An 11,347-nucleotide genomic window follows, 5' to 3' on the forward strand; every position below is an offset into this window, starting at 1 on the left:
GAAGTCCCTTCTCGGAGCCGCCCGTGGTTTACCCTGCTGCTGACCTACTTCTCCCGGAATGGGAACAGTCTCTCCTTGACTGTTTCTCCTCGTGGCTCTCCAGAGACCCTACAGCGGCTGTGCGCCCCGCCCCGATTGCCATGGAGACCGCTCATACACAGTCTCTCCCCCTTCTCCTCCACCTTGGCCTAAGTGGGGCCCGCGGGCCAGACCAGCGCCCGCCTAGGAGGCACCCCGCCATGGCGGGGGGCCACGGGCCCGTGAACAGTGGGGCCCCTGGGACGCTGGCCGTGGGGAGAGTGAAATTCTTCGACCGGCATCGCGGGGAGGTGAGGCCCTGTCGTGCTCTGCCCAGACTTTAGGCAAGGTCCTTGGCTTTCGGTCTAGAGTGGTTTCTGGTTCTATGCAGTGGAAGATCGAGCGTTCCCTGGGCTCTAGTTGCGGAATGGGCTCTAGAATTCTAAGCTCTGGTTCCAGAGAGGGCTCAAACTCAAGCTGGTTCCAGTGTTCTTTGGACTCTGGTTTACAGTAGATTTTGAGCTAGTTCTGGGTTCCAGCTGCACAACGGGCTCTTGTGCCTAGAGGAGGCTCCAGCTTCTGGCTTCATTGAGGGCTCTGAGCTTCAGGCTCAGGTCTTATAGGGCTGCAGAAAGGGCTCCAAGCTCTTGGCTCTACTGCAGAAGTTCCTTGGTTCTGGTTGTTGAGTGAGGCCTGAAATCCAAGCTCCAACTCCAGGCTACTGGGGCAGTGTTTAGGGCTGGGACCAGGAGTCGGGGGTCAGGGATGATCAGACAGATGTTTCCTGCCCTAGGACAGGACTTTTGTGCTCTCCTTTCAGGTCAACTCCTCTGCCTTCTCTCCCGATGGCCAGAGGCTGCTCACAGCCTCCGAGGACGGCTGTGTGTATGGCTGGGAGACCCAGAGCGGGCGGCTGCTGTGGAGACTGGGTGGCCATACAGGTGGGGTTTGTCAGCCTAAATGGGGAGACCAAGGCCCATGGACTTGTTCTGGCATCCTGCAGAGCCTGCCTCAGTGACCTGACTTTGAGCTGGGCATCCGAGCAAGACAGCCTAGGCAGGGCTAAGGTCAGAGGGCAAGAAGACACAAACTGGTCCCTGGGCCTCTGATTCTCACAGACCTGGACTCAAATCCTATCACTTGAAAAAAAATTGTTTAAAAATACACGTAATACCATCTTAACCATTTTTAAGAATACAGTTCAACGTTCACACAGCTTTGCCACTAATTTTCAGAACTCTCTTCATCTTGTGAAACTGAAACTTTATACCCATTGAACTAATTTCTCCCTTTCCTCACTCCCACCTCCAGCAACCACTGTTCTTTGTCACCAATTTGACTTAAGCACCTTGTGTAAGTGGAATCTTACAGTATTTTGTGAATGACTTCACTTAGCGTAATGTTAAGTTTCATCTGTCTACCCACTTTCTAAACTGTGAACGTAGCCACATCATGTCACCTCTCAGCTTCTTTAGAATGGGGATAATAGTTGCTACCGTACAGGGTAAGAGAATGCAAGCAAAGGCACCCAGTAAGGACTCAGTAAATGTAAACTGTTATTAAGGAGACAAGAAAAAGAAACCTGGTAATTACAGGGCAGACTGATTCATGCTGTAATAGGGTAAGCCCAGGGGCAGGGGAGCTCCAAGGGGGCAATAAACCTAGGTTGGGCTGTCAAGGAGTTTCTGGGAGGTGCTTGCATTTGATTTGAGTATTGATTTTCCAAATGGGCAAACTGGGTTGGATGTTCCAGGCCAAGGGATGGGAGCCCAGGAATTCCCAGGTTCCTGGAGGGTGAGAGTTAGAAGGAAGCGAGGAGAGAGTGTATAGGGCTGAATTAGGAGTCAGACTGTAAAGGCCGGAGGTGGAACAGTGCTCTATTCCCTCACTATGGCTGCCTGCCCCAGGCCCCGTTAAGTTCTGCCGATTTTCCCCTGATGGCCGCCTCTTCGCCAGCACCTCTTGTGACTGTACCATCCGCCTGTGGGATGTAGCAGAAACCAAGTGTCTGCAGGTCCTAAAAGGTGAGTGGGCTGGGTGGGACTGGGAGCCAAGCATCCAAGCCTGGTATCCCTTTTGGGCCTTGCTGCGTCCTGTGCCACCTCACCCCCCGGGCTGGTTCCTGCAGGTCACCAGCGGAGTGTGGAGACTGTCAGCTTCAGCCCTGACTCAAAGCAGCTGGCATCAGGTGGCTGGGACAAGACGGTGATGCTCTAGGAGGTGCAGGTATGTAGAGGAAGGCCACAGCAAGATCTGGGATCCAGAGGCAGTGTATACTTTGCACACTTGTCCCAAAAAGGGTGTTCCATCTTCCCCACTGCCCATACCCACACCTGACATCTCACCTCCTTGCATCTGGCCAGTTACCTCCCCAAGTCTCCCCCACCCAGCTCCCGTGCCTCAAGACCTCTACCATGAGGCTCCCCTTGCCTAGACTGCCCTCCTCTGTCATGGCCCAGGAGACCTCCCCAAATCCTATGATCCGTCTGAGACCGAGAACCTGACACTGCAGCTTCTAGGCCGTGCTCTCCTCCAGTCAGGCCAGGTGCTGCGCCACTTAGTGGGACACTGAGACTCTGTCCAGAGCAGTGACTTCGCACCCAGCTCCGACTGCCTGGTGAGACACAATCTCTGCCCAGGGCCCACCTCAGTGACCATAAGGGAATTGGGAACCCACATCCACTTGGGGCTGAGCAGTGGTTAGAACTCCACTGGGTGACTTAGCTCTTCTGAGCCTGTCCCCTCCTCCCTAAGATAGGGGGTTCAGCAGGGCTGGGTGAGGTGGTACCTGCTTTCTGTACATCTGGCCAAGGAACCAGGAGGGTGAGCACAAGCCGGCTCCATGCTCATGGCAGCTATCTGCAGGCCACTGGCTCCTGGGATTCTACCATCCGAATGTGGGACCTTAGGGCCAGGACCCCAGCGTTCTTCCACCAGGAGCTGGAGGGCCACAGTGGCAACATCAGCTGTCTGTGCTACTCGGCATCTGGCCTACTGGTGAGCTGGGCTGCCCTGAGTTCCAGGATGGCCCCTTACTGCTGACTGCAAGACTCTGAGGGTCAAGGGCCATTTTGGGGGCTGAGTATGCAAGCCCCAAATCTATGGGCTTAAGAGCTGCCTGTTCTCCAGGCGTCCGGCTCCTGGGACAAGACCATCCACATCTGGAAGCCCTCAACCAGAAGCCTGCTTGTTCAGCTCAAGGGCCACATCACCTGGGTGAAGAGCATAGCTTTCTCCCCTGATGGGCTGCAGCTGGCAAGTGCTGGCTACTCCCACACGGTAACCCCACCAGACCATGCCTTCCCTCCGGGCAAATTCCTACCCCTACATCCTCCCTACCAGAGTCCTTAGCACCCATGACGAGAAATATCCACATCCCTATTTGCCCTAAATAGGAGGCTGCCAAAGACAAGACCCAGATGCCAGCCACTTCTGTACTTGATGCCTGGCACTAAGGTTTGCCCTGGCCTAAGTGTTAGTGACACCAGCATTTCTGTCTCAGCTTTAGGGAAAATTGTACTGCACTTCCTTTTTGCACCAGTGCAGCCCTTGTCAAAAATACCTCCGACAAGGAGGGTGGAGTATAGCTCAGTGGTAGAGTGCACGCCTGGCAAGCACAAGGTCCTGGGTTCAATCCCCAGTACCTCCACTGAGTAAGTAAATATATAAACCTAACTACCTCCCCCGTAAAAAACAAAACAAAAAAACCCACCAAAGACCAAACACTTCAGACAAAACTCAGACCAAGAGGTTAAGATGATGGCTGAGACTCACCCCAAGGTGATTTTGTCAAAGATGCCAGACTTGCCTATGAGGCCTCCCTACTCCTCTGCTTGTTTTAATTTCCAGGTCAAAGTATGGGACTGCAACAGCGGAAAGTGCATTGAGACCCTGAAGGTAAGGCCTGTGGAAACAAGGGTGCAGTGGAAGGCCTGCACACCCAGAGCCCAATACTGTACTTCTGGCAGGGAGTCCTGGATGTGGCCCATGCGTGTGCCCTTACCCCAGATGGGAAACTCTTGGTGTCTGGAGCTGCTGATCAGTCAAGACGCCAAGCCCGCTGCAAATCACCCAGAGCTGGTTGAACATAACATCACCATATATGGCTCTCAGACCTTCCACCCCTGCCTCTCCCTATCCAGGGGACACAGGGTTTGGTGAAAGGACAGGCAGGGACTGCCATAGCCCCACACCAGGGCAGCTAACAGCGGCAGGCCAGCCTGCTGGGAATCATCAGATGCCTGGTGACCATAACCAAGCCACACCATCTCTCAAGCAGTTAGCTTAAACACCTATAAGCACAAAGGAACATCAGCCAGTTTGTTTGTTTTATTGACGCCCGGATGCTCAGGCCTTGACCGCGTACTTCCGCAGTGGGTACAGCCGCTCCTTCCGCTGCTGCTTCTTGGTCTTCAGGTTCTCTTCGTGCTTGTTGAGTCGGCGGCGCATGGCACGCGTTTTCTTGGGCCGCAGATCCAGGGGTTTGTACTTCTTGCCCTGGGTGAGGGGGAGCAGGGGGAACCTGAGGACCAGGGTTTGGGAACTCCTGCAGTAGCTAAGAGGTGCTGTGAAGTGACTGAGGGAACTGTGTGTCTGGGTAGATGCAAGCATGAGGAGGTGGATGTCATCCAGCCCAGTAAGGGACTTTGGACACGGGACTGGAGACTGACTGTGATATTGGCAGGCCACATCGCTTCACTGCTAGCTTTAATTCACCTAAATTCAAGGTTGGGGGAGGACTGTCCCCATTTTCTTTAAGTCTATTAAGTGGGTTAACTTTTTAATTCGGTGCTCTTCTCATCTGCGGCGTCAGTCATGCCCCAACCCAGCAAGGGTCATGTGGCACCCACCAAGTCCTGGGGGACAATTCCTGTTATCTTGGCTTAAATTATATAAGTGTGTTTATGTGGGGGGGTCAGGGCGTGCAGCTTTAAGATGGTGCTCAATTTATCTAGAGGGGTTGCCAGGTACCTGTGGTGTTCCCTGTGATGACACCCCCACTTACATATGCAACTCAGCAAGATTTGGCTTGAACAGGGTCATCTTGCTACGAGGGACAAAGCCCCCCCACTTCACCCTACCACTCTTAGACTTTTAATAGGGCCATGGTCTCTCCATCACTGTTTCCATTCATTCCTGCCCTACCTCCTACCAAGGTGAGCCAACCATACATACCTCATGGTATGTATCTCTTAGTCTATAAAGGGTCCCCTGGGGCCTCTTCAGCTTGAGGCCCTGTGCTGGGTGCGGCTTAGCCATAAACAAGACCCACTCCCTGCTCAGGGAGTTCCCAGCCCAGTGGGAAAGATGGACAGAAAAAAAAAGTGGCATACTGGTGGGAAGGAGGGAAGAGATGAAGGAATAACATGGATGCCAGTTGAAAGGGAGAGAAACTAGAGTTGCTATAAAAGCCCCAGAGTGATAGCCAGAGGGACAGGCACAGAGCAGGCGTGTGTGAGCTAAGTGGGGTTTAGGTCACGAGCAGCCTGGGGCAGAGAAGTGCAGAAAAAGCTAAGCAGATGAGGGCAAGCTCACAGAGGGGCCAGGAAGCATAGAAGTTTTTGTCCACCTACATCCCTTTTATCAGTTGGCACAGGTCAGGGCCCCCTCCATTTCAAATTTACTAAGTGACTTAGAACCCTGTATTGTCCAAGAGAGTGGCCAATAGCCACTAGCCACCTAAGTGGCACTTATGGCCAGAGGTTACTGTACTGGACAGCACTGACACAGAGGCAGAAACCTCACCTCTACCTGAATCTTGCCTGGCTGTTTTGGGGAATGCGCTGACTGGGCCATCACGAAGACAATTCTTCTGGGCCATGACCTCTTTAAGATTCCCTCAGAACCTAATGAAAGCTTCAGACCCAATCCTCAAAAAAATGTTCCTACACACAAATGTCCAAGGGTGGCAGCATCCCCTCCCCTAGGCAGCTAGCCCAGGCACTGTGATGGTTTTCTGATGTGCCAAACACAAAACCAGTCATTCAAACACTAATTTCAGTGCCAATGTGAAATGAAACCATTTTGCAGATGCAATTAAAGCCCCCAACCAGCCAACTTTTAATCAAAGGCTGGGATGTGGCTTCCCCCAAGTCCCATACGAAGACAGCAGCTTCAAACAAGTCTTGAGTTTCAGGCTGTCCAAGATACTCTGACAGCCAGGCCCCAAAATCACACAAGCCAATTTCATGTAATAAATCAAATGCATGCACACAAACTCACTCAATCCCCTGCCCCTCAAGACATGGTTCAGACCCTAGGCCCAATCACTCCATTTACTGGAGGTGACGTGGGGCAACTTAACTGCTCTAAGCCTTGAGGTCCTCGTTTGAAAAATAAGAATACCAGATGCTTTGCAGTGACTAACACAGAGCTAGAAAGGAAATTAAAACATCTGAACAATTAATTCTTATAGACTGCCCAAACTCACTTAGCTGATGTGGTTTTATTCATAACCCAAGTCTCCAGCTTGACTCCCATCACATCTTTGATTTCTTGACAACTGTAACCCCAAAGAAATGCAGTTTGCACGCCACATGCTAGTAAGAAGGTGAACCAATCCACAAGATGAAAAGGCTCTGGAAAGCCCAGTCCCCAGCAACCCGGCAGGACAACCTCGCAATACTGCCCCTCTGGCCAAAGGAGAGCTGGAATTTTGCTCCCTGTAGTCAAGCATCACACCCCATTCCCCACTAACCTTATAGAATTTCCTGAGGTTCTCTTTCTGAGTCTGGTTAATGACGGTGAGAACACGAGCAATGGATTTGCGTACAACTCGGCTACAAAAGAGAGAGACATCAGTGAAAATGGGGAAGACACAGAGCTCTCCAACCATCTCCTTCAGAGCCTGGCCCAGATGTCACAGGGCAGGGGAGCTCTCCAACTCATCCATATTCACCCAAGAGATGCCTAACCCAACTCAGGGGGAAGGTGTTCTGGAAGCCAGAGACACGGGCATCACAGGAGTGGGGACAAGGAGGGGCTGGGAAGGGTTCACTGAGGAGTCTTAATGAGATGGGAGAGCACATGAGGAAAGATCTTCCTGAGGGCTACAAAGAAGACCTGACCAGTGCCCATCTGAATGAGCTGAGTGGAGATCTTGCTACAAACTGGACAACCAAGTTAAGCTTAGGGAGTCACAGGAGGGACCACCTAGGAAGGAAATGAGACACCTTGAGAAACAGAACGCTGCTGGGGTTGGGGGCAGGCTTGAGGCTGAAGATAGGAACAGGCTGGGATAGGTGAATTTGTAGTTATGTTGAATGAGGCATGCTGGGGGATGGTAGTCACTCAGTAAACAGCCACCAGTTAACTTGGTCTTGAGGATTCAGCATGCAACTTGCTTATGTGTTCCCCAACTCAACCATTCTCCTCCCATCACCAAAGGAAAATTACTGGGGGCCCATTTTATGGAACAGGAAAAAAACCTGGGTGGTAAGCGAACCTGCCCATTAGATAGGATGTGGCAGAAGTGGAATTTATGCCCAGATTGACTAACTCCAAAACTACGCTCCTTTCACAAGTCTGGATTCTTGCTCCACTTGTATCAGTTAACTTACACTACAACTCAAGTAAGGGGGTGCAAGGGATCCCTCAACCAAGTGAGGGAGGATGAGAAAAAAAAATCCAGTGATGGTGGGAGGTAGAAGAAGGGAATCCAGTTAGATTTGCGAAGGCAGCACTAAACTGGGTCTTGAGGGACACCCATTTCTTTCTCCAGCCAGAGAAGCTGAAGACGGGCACTCCAGGCAAAAGGAGCGCACAAAGACAACGGGCCTCCAAGCGCCTGAGCGTCAGCAAGGGGAGTCTGGATAGACTGGTTTCGAAGGGCATTAAATTCCGACTCACTGATCCAGGGAATGGGCACTTAACGGGACCCTTCCTTAAGTCAACTTCGAAAATCCACAAACGCTCCCAATGCGTGTGTCCCCCACTCCCACAAGGCCGCGGTCTGGTCGCCCGTCACTCACATCTTGGAAAGCTTGGAAGCCGCGCCGCCTGTCACTTTAGCGACGCGCAGCTGGGAAAGCTCCACCTTCAGGTCCTCCAGTTGTTTCAGCAGCTCCTCCTTCTTCTTGCCGCGAAGGTCTCGAGCCTTAATCTTGGCCTGCGCGCAATAAAGGGTCTGGGTCCAACAGCCGGCGGGGCCACCTCCCCCTCCGCCGCTCACTAAGGCCTCCACCGGTGTCACGAGCGCGCTGGAGGCCCAGCACTAAAGTGCCTTGACAGAACAATCCAGGCCCCGGCAGGCGCTCCCTCGCCCAGGCCTGCTGCGAGGCGAGGACGCCAGCCCCATTCAGCAGACAGGAAAACGAAGGCCCTGGCAGCGCGCGAACACCTCTCCTAGCCCAGCCCGGCGAGGGGATGATGAGACCGGCTGGGACGGCCGCATGGCGTCCCATAGGCCAGGATGGCAGGTGGGACCTCAAGGTTCGCCCCGCGCCTCCCACCCCAGCCCCAGAGGCCCACAGCGCGCGGATGGGGCCCGATTCTCCGGCACTCACCATTGCTGTACAACCCACCGCCGCCGCCTTCTTGGAGGGAAAGAGGAAGAGGCGGGGCTGACCTCCGCAACTACTGCCGGGTGGCGGAGGGCGTGGCCAATAGTATCGAGGCAGGGGAGCGCAGGCTCCGCCCCTACCATCCCCCTCCCCGCTGCGAGGAGCGTGGTGGTACAGCCCGCCCCGTCCTGCGCTGAGGAGCCGAAGCCCCGCCCAGCAGTGTCCCACTCTTTCTCCTGAGCGCTCGAGATTACTTAGGTTTGGTCTAATGCCTTCAGCAGCGTATTGGGGGAACTGAGTCCCGGGAGGCAGTTTACCGGAGTTGGCATAGTAAGGACTAGGATTCGTTCATTCATTTATTCGTTTATTCATTCATTAATTTATTCGGTAAACATTTGCAGGTCGGCCAGTCTGTGCTACTCTGAGCTACGTACGGGTGTTCTGGGGTACAGGGGATGAAGGATGAAGGTTTTCAAAGATTAATTAACATGGCCCCTGCCTTGGAGGAATTTAAAGGCCAAGGGGGGCGGGAGAGGCGGAGTCAGACAGCTATAATCCAACTACATAAATATTCTAGAGGAGGCAGCATGTAGTAGGAAAAGAGTATTCATGGCCTTTTTTTAGTGAACCTGACCCAGTTTCAAATTCTTACTGTTTTGCTTGGTGCTAGTTGAGACTCTTGGCAAATCTCCTCCCCTGAGTCTGTTTTCTCTCCTGTGAAATGGGGGTATTTATGAGGATCAGGAAGATAACATGTAAAACTGTTAGCACAAGACCTGATGCATAACAATCGCTCAAAATATCATTGATATTAATGATCCTAGATGGATGAACACTTCAGTTGACCCTGAAAGTTAAAGGGAGGATTCACATGACAGGGAAAGTGCTCAGGCTGACTGGACAGTTTAATTGTTGCCCCAACCAGCAAGCATGAATCAGTGCTCTAGTGTCACCCCATTGCCATTAATGAAGACACACCCACACCTCTTAGGGCTCTAGTTAAAGCCAGGTTGCCCCCTTGTTGTTGTCAGATCTCACCTCCAGGGAGCCTTCTCCCACTCTCTCATAAAGTTGTTAATGGACCTCAACCTTAGAATAAATTGGGACACAACCTCCGCTTGTGTCCAAAGCCTTCTGTGCAATCCTTTCTTTAGCCCCAAACATACTGAATTAAAGTGAAGTTCATGTGTCTATCTATCTCTACAGCCAGCCTGGAAGTTCCTGGGGGGTGGCAGAACCATGGCTGACACCTGGTTTGGTTTTACTTGTCTCCAGGCCCAGCACATCAATCCTTGTTGAATAAATTGAATTAAAGAGACTTATCCCAGATCACAGTGAAGCAGGCTTCCAGGAAATGGAGGGAGATGGGGAAGAGACGGCAGAGGGCAATCTTGGCAGAGATTAATCTTAAATGGAAGTTGAATGGTGCACAGGGACTTGTCTGTCATATTTTCCAAATGCTTATAGCTCTATTAAAGGTAATGATTATACACATCTTTTCTAAACTTGAAGTCATCTATGGCTCCCCTGTTTCTCTTACATGACACATCCAATATACCCCTAAATTCTGCAGCGTCTATCTTCAGAATACCTAACTTCTTCTCACCACTCATTGGCACCTGCCTGGCTTGAGCTACCATTGCCTGTCACTTGGACCCTTGGCATCACCTCTTAAGTCACCTCTCTACTTTGGTTCTTGCTCCCAGGTATTCTCAATGAGACTTATTCAGTACCTATCTCCCTCTGTAAGAGTCTATCTCTAACACCCAAAATTAGGTAGCATCCTAGTCTGGCAATATTTTTTAAAAAATCTGTAGATACAGGTCAATGAGAAGTATTTGAAGCAATGAAAACAAGTCACATTTCACTGACTACTGGTCTTTATTAAAGAGTACTATTACATGAAAACAAAAATACAGTGCAGTCTAAGGCGAAGGCCTTAACAGAACCCCTCAAGCAACAGCCCAGACACCTAATTTGGCACCACAAAGTAATCCTTAACTCTGCTCTACCTCTCTCCACCCCCATTTTAGACTCTGGGGATTCGCTTCTTACCAGGGTATGATTCTCCAGCCAGGCACGCCTTCTCAGCCCCCAGGACCTCGCTCTTCCTGCCTTGGATAGTGGGCATAGAGTCATCTCCTTATCCCCGCCCCCCACCCACCCGGCCAACGTGACTGTTACAGACTCGAGGCCGTGGAACACTCAAGTCCAAATATCTTCCTTGTCTTGTCAGCACCCTGGATGCACTTTAAACGTCTTTAAAGTCTTCCAGTCCATTAACAATAAGGTCACTACAACAGTAAGGCAGAGGCAACCATCTCCTCTGAGCTCAGTGTGGTGGCGTCCAAGACTTCTGAAATCCAAAACTCTGGATTCTTGGAGGCTCTCCCACCCCTCATCAATCTCTGGGGCGTAAGAACTACTGCTTATCCCTCAGGCTTCAGCTCGAAGGTTTCTTCTCCAAGAAACCTGCCCGACACTAGACAGACAGAGCCGGGCGCCTTCTACTGGGGGCCCCGTGCCCCCTCTCTCTGGGCAGTGATGACACCCAGAGACCGCGACTGTGCCCGCCCTGGACCCTTTCAGGGCCAGGGGCTCCTCCGGTGCAGGAGGGAAGCCGAAGAAGAGCGCAGTTATGGCGTCCACTTTGCTGGGCCCGCGCGGGAACTGACCGTCTGCACCTCAGACGTAAAGACTTAGGCTCCATGAAGACGAGTCCAGCAGCGGCCACAGACACAACTTCAACGCCAAATCCCGGACGATTCCAGCGGCGCCCAGCCAGGCTTCGCCCCTCCCTCCCACCGGAACTTCCGGTTCCGGCCTGA

At 52.2% G+C, this 11,347-nt stretch overlaps 2 protein-coding genes across 2 annotated transcripts; one reads left to right on the forward strand and one right to left on the reverse strand.

Moving 5' to 3' along the window:
• The first annotated feature begins 243 nt into the window (after positions 1–243).
• On the forward strand, positions 244–4,332 carry WDR38 (WD repeat domain 38). The gene is given in 8 exon segments (XM_072960116.1): positions 244–329; positions 839–964; positions 2,082–2,244; positions 2,555–2,635; positions 2,884–3,015; positions 3,148–3,297; positions 3,868–3,915; positions 3,987–4,332. Coding segments are annotated over 7 exon segments (792 nt in total). The 5' UTR covers positions 244–329; positions 839–863; the 3' UTR covers positions 4,104–4,332.
• Positions 4,330–8,635, reverse strand: RPL35 (ribosomal protein L35). The gene is made up of 4 exons (XM_006205522.4): positions 8,523–8,635; positions 7,989–8,125; positions 6,716–6,797; positions 4,330–4,515 (listed from the first exon to the last, which is right to left on the reverse strand). The coding sequence occupies exons 1-4, from the start codon at positions 8,523–8,525 to the stop codon at positions 4,366–4,368; spliced, it is 372 nt and encodes a 123-aa protein (XP_006205584.1). The 5' UTR covers positions 8,526–8,635; the 3' UTR covers positions 4,330–4,365.
• Between the last annotated feature and the right edge of the window lie 2,712 nt (positions 8,636–11,347).

Source organism: Vicugna pacos, chromosome 4 (genome assembly GCF_048564905.1).
Source record: "Vicugna pacos chromosome 4, VicPac4, whole genome shotgun sequence".
In the NCBI taxonomy this organism is placed as follows: domain Eukaryota; kingdom Metazoa; phylum Chordata; class Mammalia; order Artiodactyla; family Camelidae; genus Vicugna; species Vicugna pacos.